A 16,699-nucleotide genomic window follows, 5' to 3' on the forward strand; every position below is an offset into this window, starting at 1 on the left:
TCAACTTTTTCATGTATTTGGCCACGGACCCCCATCTGAAAATATTTTGTTCCAGGGACCTCCCAGAAGCAAAGATTTGAGTTAAAGATGTTCGCTTGAAAAATATATGTAGGTTTTTCAAAAATAGCCCAAAGCATAAAATAATTGTTATAGCTAAAATATAAGATGACACAGATGCATTCCCGGATTCAATGGGTTAATGCCCGGCGGTACGGAACTCTGCCCGGCCACAAGACTGCACCATGGCTTTAAGTCAGCTCGCTCGTAATACGTCCAAATTGGTCCCGTTGAAACCATTGTTGCAGGAGAGAGATAAAAACAAGACTAAGGATACCTTTCACCTGTTGCACTCAATTCCTGAGCGAGAGAGAGAGAGAGAGAGAGAGAGAGAGAGAGAGAGAGAGAGAGAGAGAGAGAGAGAGAGAGAGAGAGAGAGAGAGAGAGAGAGAGAGAGAGAGAGAGAGAGAGAGCGAGAGAGAGAGAGAGAGAGGGAATGCTATTTTTGGGGTTTCTTCACAATCTATGTCTCACTACGATACGATACGATAATACTTTATTGTCAGTTCACACTGAAATTTGGCTTGCGACCTCTACACTGAAAATACCTAAAATATGAATCTTCAAAAGGTGTAAACTGGTGCTGGAAGGACTGGAGACGCTCAGGGCTATATACTACGACCCCTGATGTTTTTGCTCTACACCAAATAGCAGATCTATAATCTTACAACACGTCAAGCTTATAGATCTGCTAGTTTTTGATCTTAGACCCAGAATAGGGATGCTAGCTAGGGTTCAAGCGGTTAAACTCCACAAGGACTCCTTGGTAGCGGTGAGGAGAATTTTAAATGAAACCGAAAAAGTGTGTGTGTGGGCTCTCGCTCATTTTACACACCTCTATCAGTCAGTAGTATTTCAGCTGTGTCAGTCCGCTCCGCTCACACAACATCACTCAAGCTACTGGAGCGTGGCAGTGGGGAAAAGAGCCAGAAATAAGCACCGTGCCACCACCACCACCACCAGAAAGCTGGATGAAGCACAGTTTGATCCACTACGTGACCCAGCGGCCGACACTTCCACACAGCCCGACACATGTCAACACAATGGCTGCTGCCCGCTACGAGGCGGTGTCTTGGTCAAGAAAGACACTCGCATAGATCAAACCTGTGGCTTTTCTATTTGAGAAAATGTCTGTGTGCCACCCAGACGGCAAGTACAAATGCATGTCTAATCTCATGTACAGAAGCCTACATACCCGCTGCTATGTGGACCTATCAAAGTGTACTGCCTTTTCTCCCTAATTTAGTCATTATGCCAATTAATTCCTCCCCACACACATTTTTGTGTATGGTGTCCTACTGGCTCACCTGTCAGTGAGGAGCCCCCACCGGGAGGCCTTCGTTCTACTCCTCCCACCCAACACCTGCTGACAGGTGCCGCCCCCAGCCCGTACTGTAGGGGTACGTACAGTGACAAACATCCTCGCCCGGCTTCCCTTCCCCCGAAACACGGGGCAATTGTATTTGTATAGACGGAGACGTGCGACAAAGCCGAATGCACCCGCGCTGGATTCGAACCCCCCAGAGTCCACGGTGGTGGGCAGGTACGTTACCACTACGCCACCACAAGAGGGCCCAATGTAGGCATTTGTGATGGCATGTGTTAGCAATGTGTCTCTCTCAGCAGGGAGTCCCAGGGACACTGGTTGTGTGTGTGTGTGTGTGTGTGTGTGTGTGTGTGTGTGTGTGTGTGTGTGTGTGTGTGTGTGTGTGTGTGTGTGTGGTTCTGAAGCAGGGGGCTGAGTGTTGGCCAGAGTCTCTAACAGCAGGGAAGGTACAAGTAAATTAAATTAGTCTGCACTAACGTGGCAGCGGTGGTCCAATCATGTCATTTGATTTGTGAAGATAAAGAGTGAGTACAACAAAATGTTATGAATATTGTCGCTGTCGGGTGGAAACCTAGCTTGTCCAAAACGTGTTACTTTTCAGGAAATGAGAAAAAAAAACTGTTTTCCAATGGATTCAAGGTAGTTACTGTATTATTTAGTCACACGGTCTTGTAAATACTTACTGGAGAATGATAGGGCAAAAGGTTTCTGCCCGACAGCAACGATTGTATAGAGAAAGATAGAGGAACAGAGCGAGAAACAGAAACATGATTGATCGGGGTTAGAGAGAGAACGGTGCAAAAGAGAAACATGCAAACAGACAGCGATAGAGAGAGAGAGAGAGAGAGAGAGACGGTTACAAGGACAGACAGCAAATAAGAAAATTACTGTTACACCACCAGGCCATCAAAATGTTTCTCATTCGACAGCTTCAAAAGGAAAATAAATGATTGAGCCTCTCTCCCCCATTGATAAGACATCCAGCCAATTACAGTTACAAGAGCTGGCCACTATGCCAACATGACAACCACTTATAACAAACAAGCATTTATATCAACAACTTATATCAACATCCAGTTATAACAGCCAGCACATATTACAAACAACAACCATATAGAACAAATGACCGGTTTTAACAACCACTAATAAAAAACAACAATTATAAATAACATAACAAACAACCACTTATAACAAGTGCTGCAATGACTTATAACAACGTAAAACAACCATCTATAATGGCCCTAAACATTATCACTTATAACCACTTGGAGTGACCACTAAGAACCACTTATAGCGTCCACTTATAAATACCACTTGTCACATACCAAGCATTTATTTGCCCTGGGTGTCGGGGCTGATAAAGCAACCTAAAGCATCATAAAAACATCAGATAAGCCTGTATGTATATGATATAGTAGTCAGTAAAAACTGACACTGTAAAAATCCTGAGTGTCACTTTAACCACTTAAAACGACAACTTAATACGTTGACCTCACCTAAGTCCCCCAGGGGTCTATACCACACCCCATCCTTTCTTCCATCTACACCAGTGGTTCCTCAACCTCTGGTGTAGGGGTCGCCCCATTATTTTAAGGTGGGTCCCCCAGGTGACAGTGAAGTGACAATTTAAGGATTTTTAAGACCTTAAAATAACTTTAAAAAGAAAAAAGACTGTTACTGCATCAACAGTAATCAACAAACTATACTATAAAAACTGGTCAAACATTGGCCAAATTGTCAAATAATATAAGAAAGAGGCAAAACTTTTGAATATAGCCGATCTACAAGCTCACAACACCTCGCAACGCAAGCATTGTGAGCTTGTAGATTGGCTATTTTCACAACATTTATCTGTGGAACCGAACAAACAAAATGTAATGCCTCAACTCCTACAATTCCATGTCAGGGTGGGGGGTCCCCAGTTCAAATATGATTATTGTGGGGGGTCGCGGCCTGAGAACCACTGCTCTAACCGCTCACAACACAACGAGTCGTGAGCTTTTGTCGTGCTGCTATTTTTGTTAGCCCCAGAATAGGGACACTAGTTCATAGCTCATGTGGTTAACTTGGGTTTAACTTAAGTCTAAAAACGGACCCTTACAGGTCCATTTTCACAGTTAAACTAAACACCCAGGTTTTTCTTTTCTTTTTGCTGAGTGAATTGACGTGACACGAACCAGATTAGAAAGCAAGGAGGTCACCATTATGTGGATAGTTTTGTTGTGGTCATAAGTGGCTGAGACTCCAGGGCGCCGTGGGGCATTTAAACAAGCTTTAACAAGTTTTCAGAGGCCCTGAGGGGGTCAGGAGACTCACTACCGAGCACATAAATGTCCAATGCAAGACCTCTGCTGCTGGACAAAGGAAAAGGCCCCAAAATTGTCACTTGTGTGGTTTTTGCAACGAGACACTACATATTTACAATAAACTAAAATATATACGTTCAGGGAACTGTGAGTGCCACTTAACGGCTGAAAATCTTTGAGGGTGGAGGGATTACATTCATGGACAGACAAAATTGTATTTAGTAATGTATTTTAAAAGCTTTTAAAGCTGCTATCCAAAGCTTATTTTAATGAATAAAATGTTACTCCGGCCACACCCCATTTGTAATTTCAGATAAGGCAGGTAACAGGTCTGCTGTGACATCACAGGACTTTTTTCAGACGGTCCCGCTCGGGGACTGCCTCTAATATGCCTATCCCTATCCCTAACCCTAAAGTTAACCTCACACAAGCTATGCCTAAACCTACAATTTACAATTGAGGCATTTAGCAGACACTCTTAACCAGAGCGACTTACAATAAGCACAGTAAACACATACGTTGAATGCAGAGCCAGTGTAGTGCCTCAGTAAAATAGGATCAGGTAAACCAAGAACCTAGTATCAGTCTAAACAATTATGCTATCAAAATAATAATCTCTACAGTGAAACTATAGGATACCAGGTAAACCATAAACCTAGCATCTGTCTAAATAACATGCTATCTAAATTACATAAAATAAAATAAAAAGCCCAAGTAACTAAAACATGAGAACAAATATCTGGTCTCATGTCTGGCAGAGAAAATCTTCCTGAAATGGTTCAACTCACAGAGGTCAGAGGTCGGTGCAACACTGCCTTTCTGCCAGAAAAGACATAGAGTTTCATTACATTCATATTGCATTCATGCCTCATAGCTGGGCTGATTGTGGACTTATATGCTATTATGTTAGATATTAGATTGGATTAACATTACATTAGATTACATCAGATTAGATTAGACTACATTAGATTTGATTAGAAATGAGCCGAATCTGAATGACATTTCAAGGGGTCTTGATGGATGGCGGGGCAGTGTTGTCCTCTGCTCCCGACACAAGGTGACAAACTACACAAAGTCTTGAGGTACATGTTTGTTTTTTAACGTATTACTGTAGGAGCAGTGGTTCTAAAAGTGGGGTACACAAATCTTGTATGGGGGGTGCCTGGCACAAAAATCTTTTCAGAAGGGGGTCCTTGAAATAAAATAAAAAGTTTGAGAGCCAGTGTTGTAGAGAAAAGTGTGTGAGGGCAGAAATGTGTTGTAAGACTTTAAGAGCTTACTGTGTACTTAGAAGAGGTATCCTGTAATAAGGAGGTTTTTGATTGGGCGGAGGAGAACGCCTCCCTTCCTTCATCAAACCTTCCATAGATGGCTTCAAACTGACAAACAATGAGAGAGAGAGAGAGAGAGAGAGAGAGAGAGAGACAGAGAGAGGGAGAGAAAAGGAGAGAAAAAGCGCAATAGAGAGAGGTGCAGTATCTAAGCACCGTTTTGAGTGATTGTTGTTGTTCCTTCCGGCCAAAAATGAGATATGAGATATCACTTCTGATGTGCATGTACTGGGAGGGAGAGAGACATAGAGAGAGAGAAAGAGAGATGGAAAATGGGACTACAGCCAATGAAAACAATGGGAAAGTTTTAGCCACACACACACACACACACACACACACACACACACACACACACACACACACACACACACACACACACAGCAGTAGATTTAGAAACATTGAACCCTAAGGGCAGGCCTCCTCTCTTCTAGGTTTATTTATCCAGAGAAACTCCTCTTGGTTTTGTTTTCCTAATGCTCCTCTAAGCTGCGTCTTAAGAGACAAATGGTGCAGAACAAATCCTGAGCCGAAGCTGCGGAGGTGATGAGATACTCAGCCACTCCTCCTGGTAGGAGGGCTGGGCGGTATACCACTTCAAAGCGCTATCGCCATTATTCCAAACCTTTTGCCACGAATGCGATGAATGAATGATTATGAAAGAAAGCGAAAATAGTAGATCTACAAGTTCACAACGGCAGGTAGTGAGCTTGTAGATCAGCAGTTTCTCTATTTTTGTGCAATGAAGTATAATACAGGGCTATTAGTGGTTAAAGGGATATTTCACTTTCAAAAAAACTTTTGGTCATTTTATCGTCTACTCAGGCCCTTGTGAACCCCCAGACCGTTTTTAAGTTGCTTGATTCACTATTTAGATATTTGATATTCATTTTATCAGACACGCCCCCTTCCTATACAAACCCATTATAACTTCGAACTCCATTTTTAACCTGTTAGATTCATCAAAAACACCCGTCCTTGGTTCTAGTGACTCACCCTGCCCTCCTGATACGTGAGGGGGCCGTGTTTTTCCGATTACTTTTTTCATTTATTTTATTTAATTTTTTTAATGTATTTAATTTTTTTCATTTTCCCAAAAAAATATTAAAAATAAATGAAAAGAGTTATCGAAAAAACACGGCCCCCTCACGAATTAGGAGGGATCCAAGGAGATCCAAAACCAAGGACGGGTGTTTTTGATGAATCTAACATGGTAAAAATGGAGTTTGAAGTTACAATGGGTTTGTATAGGAAGGGGGCGTGTCTGATAAAATGATGATCAAATATCTAAATACTGAATCAAGCAACTTAAAAACGGTCTGGGGGGTTCACAAAAGCCTGAGTAGACGATAAAACGACCAAAAGTTTTTTTTTAAAGTGAAATATCCCTTTAATCACACTAAAATAGGTGATTATAATTTTTTGGTGTTGATTTGTTGATATAAGGAATATATAAATATATATCCGATTATATCTAATACTCGATTATTCCATAAACCTACATGAGCAAGATTACGTTGTCCAAATCTTCTACTTGCACTCAAGATACCTTAAACCATTTAGACCGAGAAAGTATCTGTGCCATTTATTTGGCTATTCAAAAATAGCAGATATGCAAGCTCATAGCGCGGCACTGAGTGCCGTGCTATGAGCTTGTAGATCTGCTATATTTTGAAAGATCGTGTTTTTTTTTTGCAAATCTTGGAATACATATTTTTTGAAGCGATAATTTGTACAATATTTAGTTCCAGGGACCCCCCAGAAGCAAAGAATTGAGTTACAAATGTCCGCAAAAAGATTTCAAATATTAGCACAAATTTCACTCGGTGCCGTGCTATGAGCTTGTATATCTGCTACTTTTGAATCGCCAAAAGAAATCTAAAATGACACGAGATGCGTTCCCGGATTGAACGGGTTAAACTCTAATGGACGGATTGCCACGATGAAAGTTGCCGAGTGCATGTACGCTCCACGGAAGATGAACCCTATCAATGTCGGTGATCTCATGACCTTTCCTTTTAGCGCCATCCTGAGGCCACTAGCACACAAGATAAACTGTCATGTAATTCTACTGCAGACAGCTTGCAATGAAATTTGATGAGCACATTTATAATCCCCTGAGGTATAGAACTATTAGATTTTGGTAGACACGCCCCCCATCCCTCTGGCGACAAGGCGGTCTAGGGGTAGATTTGGAAACGCTTGTAACTCGACAAAAGAGACATAATTACTGACCAGAGGGGAAGCAATCTTCTAGCTGGGATTTTAGGGCTGGTTTAGTCTTGCTTATGAGGGTGCGGTTAGGGTTAAGGCCAAATCATATACCTGTCTTGTCATATGAAAACTCACACACACAACACACATGTTGCACCCATTGACATGCATGTGTTCACACCTATGGGGATGAATCACACACACACACACACGCACGCACGCACGCACACACAAACTCCCCATCTGTCTGACACTTTCTGGCTGCTCAGCCCATATATGGAGATCTGTGTGTGTGTGTGTGTGTGTGTGTGTGTGTGTGTGTGTGTGTGTGTGTGTGTGTGTGTGTGTGTGTGTGTGTGTGTGTGTGTGTGTGTGTGTGTGTGTGTGTGTGTGTGTGTGTGTGTGTGTGTCTCTCACTCTCCCCCTATCTTTCTTTCTGTGTCTCCCTCTCTCTCTCTCTACCCACTTTCATACAGACTTAACGGTGGAACAACAATGGCCACCCAGTGTGCGTACAGTACCTTTTCTACAGAACAACGGGGTGGAATAATGGCGTACCATTCCCTCCTTGAACAGGCTGTGGAAAGGGGGCTTCTCTCTCAAAAATCCATGCATGCTCTCTTCTTACACACTCACGCACACACAGTCACACACACACGCACGCTCAGCAACACTGTCTCGGGATATCTTTCTTTTTCTTTGATACATAGATACACACACGCTCAAATGCACACACACGATTTGATGAACGTTTGCGTACACTTATACACAGTTAGCCCAGGGGTACAGTCTTCCAATTATATTCAGTCCCACCAGATCTTGAGGGGACAAGGAGGCTTTCCTCCTTTCGTCTTTCTCTATTCATCAACACCACACACACACACACACACACAGCAGCTTTAGCTAAAAGCATGATGTCATTTTCTGTCTTTCTCCCTTCCTCTCTTTGCCCCTCCTCTCTCTCTCTCTCTCCTCATGTCTTTCATAAATCACATTGAGAAGGAGACATTTTTAATCAAAAGATGAAAAAAGCCCACGTAACAAATCCAGCTTCTAACAAACCTCTCCCTCTATTGTGTGTCGTGTGTATGTCTTTGAAAGCATGTTTTTTGTGTGTGTGTGTGTGTGTGTGTGTGTGTGTGTGTGTGTGTGTGTGTGTGTGTGTGTGTGTGTGTGTGTGTGTGTGTGTGTGTGTGTGTGTGCGCACGCATCTCCAACTATCAATGCAATACATCTGTGTAGTTGGGTGTGCATCTATGAATGTCTGCCATGCACGTGTCCATTTATGTATGTGTGTGTGTGTGTGTGTGTGTGTGTGTGTGTGTGTGTGTGTGTGTGTGTGAGAGAGTTTGTACATTGTCAGTCATGTGAGCGCACTAGGGGGATGAGTGTTTGGACATCTTTTTGTAAATGTGTACACTCGGAGTGCTCTTGGTTATAACCGCGGTTAACCATAGCGTGACATCACATTTATACAAATTCACATTGCAGTTGCACATCACGAGTCCTGAGCTCAGCGACTATAACTGTAGAACTGACGTCAGTGCTTGGATGCAGCGAATGAAGCCAAACCGTCTCATTACAGAGTGAGCCTGCTACAGTACAAGGTGAACGGGTGTCCTCCTATGAAATTAAACAGTCATCTGTCTCTCTGGAAACGTTTTTCCAACCGTCCTGTGATTTCCTAGTTTGTCTCTTTGTCAGCTATACGGGTGCAGAGCGAAGCCGTTTGTTTATTTTAAAAGCCAAGCCGTTAAAATCTAATCAAAAAAAGACACTCAACTGGGGTCTTTATGTAGAACACAAAGCCGCATTTCTCTCGTTTTGAAGTTAATATAGATTTTGTGGCAGCCAGCAACACTGGATTTTTTATCAGAGAAAATAATACCTGGGCACTTCAAATACTGGAGCACTCGACTGGTCTTCACGTATTTATTATTTGACAGGGGTGACTAACGTTTCGACTTGCATCTTTCTCAGAGTAAAAAAAAAAAACCTAAATGGATTTTTGATGCATAGGCCTCTGTGTTGGATAAATCCAACAGGATACAGTTAACGTTAATATCCCAGCTCTCAGCTGTCACTACTAATAGTGGCTCGCTGTAGTAGAAAAACCAGCGACCTAGTATGAGTTCAAATTATATACAGTCGACTATTTTAATAATTGAGTTTATGCATATGCTATGTTACATTGTTGGTCCTACACAGATAATGATGTATGTTTATGTACACAGTGAGCTGTGCACCCGCCCCCAGCCATTCCTAGCGTGCAAGTACACAATAAATTCCTCAGTATTCATTTGTTCATTTGTTAAATTAAATGTGTTAAGTTAAAGTAACACTCAGGATTTTACAGTTGTGTTGCCAATGTGTGGTTTTTCTTGATTGGAAAACACATCGGATCAACTTGTGTTGTTTTTAAATGAGCAATACAAATAAAGGTGGCTTGACTTGACTCGACTTGAACTTATTGTTGGTGGCAGGCAGGCTGTGATTTTGTGGCTGGGTTGGCGAGCGGAGGGGAGGACATTTATAGACGCGCACACAATGCAACAAGCAAAACAGTCCGTTTAAGTCTGATTGAGTAAGACAGTTGCCCCCGTCCGATGTTGGTCTCTCCCCTTAAACCACCATTCACTTGAATAAATAAGCTGGAGACACACACACACACACACACACACACACACACACACACAGTGATAGGTTTTCTGTCTCACAAATATAAAGACTGTTGTTCGGGTATTTCCGCCCAGCCCAGGGTGTGTCAATCTGTCTGTCTGTCTGTATGTCTGTCTGTCTGTCGGTCCGTCTCTCTATGGGTTTATAACCACAGGCACCCTGGCCTCTCCGTTTGTCCCCGTTTGTTCGTTTGTATCCCACTTCCTGTGTTGGATGCAACCAACAGTGCCGTCCTAGAATAGAGCATAGATCTGAACTCCTGCTGCTCAGCTCACAAACAATCCCATTTGTTCTCCTGTGGTTTCTTCCATTTTAGGATGCGGATCCAGTGTCAAGACAAGACGTGAAATGTGCTGAACTCACCTCACCCACTCTCACCACAGCAAACGGGGTGAGATGAGTTCACTACAGTCAGCATTGTAGCGGCTTAACACACACACACACACACACACACATATATTATGTGTGTGTATATATATATATATATATATATATATATATATGTATATACATTATGCGCCGCTGACTTCTAACAGGGCCTCGCATTTCTCCCATATGGCTCTGAGTGTGCTTACATAAGGCTACAATGCATAGTGAAGGTGAGAGTCGTAGTAGTGAGCTTACATAAGGCATGAGATCCGGCGAGGAGCAGCGACACGGTGCCGAGAGCCAGCAGGGCCGTCGTCAGAGAGGGGCCTGGGACACCGCTGGTGGCGGCCATCTTGGTTCCGGTCGGGGTGGTGGCGGCCGGGGCGGGCGGAGCTGACCTTTGACCTGGCCGTAGAGCCGAGGCCCTGCTTGGGCAGCAAGGGGCCGGAGAGTCTTCACGCGGGACGGCTTAGCAATCTGTGAAAAACAAACGGATATTGAGAGGTTAGATTTTACGATAAGATCATCCTGCTCGTAGGAAGAGATGACAGGACATCATGTGACACAACCCAGGACTTATACTTTTAAGTGATCATATATAACGATAATGGTTGGTATCATTTACAATCTTTGAGTTTTGGCAAATATGTGGCGGCCCACTTGCAATATCTCCACGGCTCACCAGTGGTCCCCGGCCCATAGGTTGGGAATCGCTGCATTATGTGGACGGGAGAAAAAGGCTTCATGTTTTATCACGTCAGTCAGAAGGGATACAGGCGGTTGTTTTGCTCTGTGTGATCTTGAGCCTTTTTCAGGTGTTCTCACAGACGCTTTGTAGAACAAACGGGCTCACTAATGAGCACTGCGCACGTCAATCCATCGAGTCGTTCATCTGACACCTGCACCCTCATGACTCCCATACTTTTCCAACTCGAACGTCTTAAAGGCACAGACACAGTCAAAACAGCCTTAACTTTCTTTAGACGCTAATTTAAACCATTCAATCCGGGAACGCATCTGTGTCATTTTAAGATTTCTTTGGCTATTCAAAAATAGCAGACATACAGTAGATCTGATATGTCCGAGAAATCAAGAACAGTGTAAATCTTTGAATATATATATATTTTAAAGTGGTTAAGAGAAAATTGTCTGTGGCTGAAAACTAGGTTTTGGGGTCTTAATTTAATAGAAGGAAAGTATCTTTAGATAATGGCTCCCTCAGACAATAACCCCCCCCACACACACACACACACACACACCGCAGCTCTCTCCTCACACTAAAGCAGTTTTCTCCTCCCTAGTTAGTGTGCAGTGTGTTTTAACATCCTGATCTGGTCGCTGCGTTGCTTATCTCAGCACCTTGTAATTAGACAGACTCTCGCTGATATCCCACAACTCCGCTCTTTGTTTTCATCCAAATTGCTATTATCCCCGCTCTACACACACGCACGCACGCACGCACACACACACACACACACACACACACACACACACACACACACACACACACACACACACACACACACACACACACACACACACACACACACACACACACACACACACACACACACACGACCAAGGACCCTCCCTCCCACCACACATGCACACACACACGCACGCATGCTCATTGATATGTCTACCGTGTAGTGTGCGGTTATTCACACTTTAATTAAAAATATGGGAATAAAGGGAACAAAAGAGAGGAAAAGATAGTGAGAGACAGGAAGAGAGACAGTGCGACAGAGAGACAGATAGAGAGAGACAGAGAGAGAGAGCAGCACAGCTGTAAGGAGAGAGGGAGAGAGAGAGAGAGAGAGGCCGACACAGACAGGAGATTCGTGACATGAATGTGAACAGCGGTGGTGTGGTGTGAAGCTATGTCTCTGTGCTAGGGTTGCACAATGTTGACATTTTGGTTAATATCCCATGACCGATTAATTGCACGATCAAATCGATTGATATACAAGTTTTCCAGTAGGGTTTTACTTCACACCTGTTTTACAGTCAGTAACTGTGATTCTGGGTGCAGATACAAAAAACGCATTATTTAAAGTGGTTAAAGTGGCAACAGTATTTGATCCTGATGAGAAAGGTAGCACATCTCACATTCCCAAGCCAAGGAAGACAATCTACTCTCCCATTTCACTAGTTGGCTCACACCACAGTAGAAAAAACTAAACGTAAGCGTTTCGGCAACAGACAAACGTGTGCCGAAACGCACAACAAGCAGCATAAGCGCTTTGCGATTGTGATGCGAGCCAAATAAATAAGTAAACCGTGAGAGTATTCCTCCTTGAATTGCAAAATTTGAGATATGCTACCTTTTTTCATATTTCTTTTAGAATATGCTCACTGGATTTTGGGGTTTAGCATTCTGCTAAAGAATCCCACTGTTGAATCGCAACCTCAGTTTTCCAACTCGGCATGTGTTCCTCCTGCTGCTATAAAATATACTGGCAACAGTGTTTTTCACACAATGTGCACCGTCTCCAAAAAGTTTCAAAGCTCATTTCTGCTGCCAGATAAAATGGTAACGGACAAAAAGGAAAGAAAGGGGGGAAAAAATTGATTTCTTGAGCTGTGTCTGCCTGCTAAGTAAGAGGGAACAGTGGATTTGTGCTAACAGCATGCAGCTGGTTAACATGGTACACGGTGGGGTTAGTGGAACCGGGGCCACGGCTGAACCTTTCTTCTTGCCAGAAATCGGGGGGAAAAGAACCCACGGCTAATCACGGCGTAAACCGAGTACCTCAGACAGCATGCCGCAACGCACGCCTACACAATGAAGGTTCTGCCTGGCTGCAGGGTGTACTCTCAAAACACACACACACACACACACACACACACACACACACACACACACACACACACACACACACACACACACACACACACACACACACACACAGTATACAGTACATATATAGGAATCTATACTAGCTGACACAAACACACTGCATTATACATGTACAGACATATATAGCGACTCCTTTATATATACAACCCTCTCGTTTGTTTACCAGCATGCTCATGTGTATAGTGACACACACGCACACACACACACACACACACACACACACACACACGGAGGACTCTTTATCAGCCTAACAATGGGTCTTTTGTGGGGCGACATGCCAGAGATGAGTGGGTGCCCTTCAGAGCCTCAGCTCATCTTTCACCGCGACAGCACACACACACACACACACACACACACACACACACACACACACACACACACACACACACACACACACACACACACACACACACACACACACACACACACACACACACACACACACACACACACACACACACACACTTCAAGAATAGACAATCTACAAGGCTTAGGGCAACATCCAGATTGGGTAGTTTTGAAAGAAATGTGAAAATAATGACATTGCCACAATGCCAAATAGAGACACCCAGGTTGTTCGGCTAATGGCCGATATATCGGCCAAACCGATGTTCTAATCGGTCATGCTCTAGAGAGAAGTGACATGCCTGTTGTTCGGACGGTAGGTAAAAACAATGCTGGAGTAGTGGAGGAATCTCAGCGGGGGAGGAAGGGCAACAAGGGGGCGTCTCTCTCTCTCTCCGAGCCCAGAGGAAGTGCAACCCATGTGGGGCTCTGATTTATGACCCTCCCCTTGGGGGCACAGCGCTGCCTCCTCTGCTGCTGCTGCCAGTCCCGGCTGCTGCTAACATGAACCTCCAACGCAATTACAGGAGCTATTGTTGTTGGACAGCACTTAGTGCATGTAGCCTGGGGCCCGCAGTGGTGGACCTCCTCCAACACACACACACACGCATGCATGCACGCACGCGCACACACACACGCACACTCCCACACACACACACACACACACACACTCCCACACACACACAGGCCTGATGCTACCTCACACCTGGATTGCAATGGCCAGCTGAAATAGACTAAGGTAGGCAGACACACAGAGAGACAGACAGAAAGAAGGGTAGACAAGTAGACACACAGAGAGACAGACAGAAAGGTAGACAGGTAAACAGATAATTGAGAAATGTAAAAGCATTATAAACACCATAGCAGCCCTAACCACTTGAATCCTAGCATCCCTATTTGCGGGAGGGGGGGGACGCTTGCCTTAATAGCCAACACGTTGCAGCGCACCGTGTTGTGAGCTTGTAGTTCGGCATGGGTTGTAGATCAGATTTGGTGTAGAGGGAAAAGTTATAGTGTAACCCAAACACCCGACAGAGGGCAGAGACAGACAGACAGCCGTCAACAGACACGCTAAAGTGTGTCTAAAGTAGCCCTGGGGTCACACACGCAACGCCACTTCCTTTTGCTATTAGCACCTCGACGGGAAAGAATTCTCGCTAAAAGCCACAGCCTCCTGAGTCCCCCAGGAGAGATGTAGGGATGAGGGGGGAGAGAGAGAGAGGAAAGAGAGGGTAAAAGGTGTTTAGCATTCCGGTACTGTTAGCAGGGAGGCTAATCGATTCATGAAAAACCCACTCGTCATTCCCCTGGCCGTTCCGGGTTCTCACAGGCCCGGCTCGTGAAAGAAAACGCTAATTGATACTGTAATGTTCACCGGTTCGGATGTGTCCTCGGACGACTCCTGAAAGGCCGGCTGTTGGGTGTCTGACATTAGAAAAGAAAGGGCTCATTAGCAACAGCAGGAACAAATGTTTTTTCTTCAACCCCTCCTTTGTGTGAATATGAGTCTGTATTCATGATATAACTGCTCTGCCCACTCGGGAACCGTGCAAGCTGGGAATGCATGCCCCACCCGGTTACGCAATACCCATTGTACCTGTTGTACCCAAGGTCTGTCTGTCCATGTACCTTTTAATGCCAATTTATAATATAATATCCTTAATGTCATCAGCGTATGCCCATATATGGGCATATGGGTCAAATCGGCGGTTCTAAACCGCATATCTGACCAACTTGACGCTGGGCACCACACTCACTTGGGTCCTCACCCACCTGGGTGACGCACGGCAGCCATTTTGCACCAGAACGCTCACCACACATCAGGTGGAGGTGGAGAGGGAATCAATGAGCCAGTTGCACTGGGGGAGGATTATGTGGCCAGATGGAGAAAGCCAGGTTGGGAATGTCTGCCAGGACATTGGGGTAAGCCCTACTCTTTGATATAAGTGCCATGGGATCTTTGATGACCGCAGTGAGTCAGGGCCTGGTTTAACTGTCTCATCCAAAAGGACCGCTCCCACCGCACCGGGGCAGCTGTTATTAGGGACCAGAGGGAAAGCTGCCCCCTACTGGTCTGGCCCACTAACACCACTTCCCGAAGCAACTTGGGTTTTCCAGGTAGGTCTCCCATCCAAGTTACAAACTACTAGACCATACCCGGTGGACGCATCCGTGGAGGGATATGCGCACATGATCTGGCAACCCGGGAGGCAGTTCGTCCCATAGCTGGGCAGCCCCGTAACCATGGCGACATTGTTTGACACATAAACGCTAATAAGAAACTGAGATTTGATGAAATTGAAAAATGGGCTTCACAGTTAAGTTCAGATGGTAATGGTCAATGGCTGTGTGCAAAATCAGAGCAATTGGTCCAGCCAGTGAGGAGAACCGGGTAGCTTCACCTCCACTACAAACGCACAGAGGTTACTAGAATTATAGTAGGATACCCCATAGCCCTAGGTTATAACTTTGCTGTACGATGGTATCGCAAGATTAATACACAACAGCTTGTTGATAGGCTATTTGGTAACACCTATAATGCATTATAAACATACTTATAGTGCATTATAATCTGCTTATAACACTGTATAATTATAGTTATAAGAACTCACAAATAATCATAACGCTTTATAACAATTAACACATTATAAAGCATTTTATATTGACTTGTGACTATAATGACTATAGTGTAAGTAGATTATAGTGCATTATAAGTGGACATGGGATGCATGGCAAGTGTTACCTGCTCTTATTTTCACAATTTTGGTGAAAAAAACTAGAAGCCATGTTCAGCTCAGATTGACTCAACGCAAGAACAGTTTTTCCTATGTGGGGAGAATTTAATGTTTTTTAACAGCGAGGGTCATCGGTTCAAATCCCATTTGTGGAAGTGCAGGGGTAAATCAATGACAAATCAATGGCACTCTTGAGCAAGGCACTTAATCCTCTGAAACTGCTCAGTGGCCAACAATAGAAAAGCCTGTGGAATATCTGCCAAGTGAACAATGGAAGAAGGTCGTGCCGTAGAAGAGCATGTCACAGTAAAACCGGCAGTGTTATTTTAACTCCGGGAGCGCTACCTACCACCCGTACGGATCCATTCTTAAACTCCCAGAGTTAAACAAACACTCTTCTCTTTCACTGCGTACAAGCTCAGCAAAACCTCCCCGGATGAATAAATTAATGAATTTAACATTATAATGATGTCCCCCTC

At 44.2% G+C, this 16,699-nt stretch overlaps 1 protein-coding gene across 3 annotated transcripts in view; it reads right to left on the bottom strand.

Moving 5' to 3' along the window:
• ptprsa (protein tyrosine phosphatase receptor type Sa) overlaps window positions 1–16,699 on the bottom strand; it is a 281,342-nt gene that overhangs the window by 182,975 nt on the left and 81,668 nt on the right. For all 3 annotated transcript variants that reach the window (XM_084067853.1, XM_084067854.1, XM_084067852.1), the window contains exon 2: window positions 10,536–10,757. In XM_084067853.1, coding sequence (XP_083923979.1) covers window positions 10,536–10,632 — 97 coding nt within the window. In that variant the 5' untranslated portion in view covers window positions 10,633–10,757. The remainder of the gene's footprint in view (window positions 1–10,535; window positions 10,758–16,699) is intronic.

The sequence above is a fragment of the Gymnoscopelus microlampas genome (genome assembly GCF_963454915.1).
Source record: "Gymnoscopelus microlampas genome assembly, chromosome: 9".
Taxonomy (NCBI): Eukaryota; Metazoa; Chordata; class Actinopteri; order Myctophiformes; family Myctophidae; genus Gymnoscopelus; species Gymnoscopelus microlampas.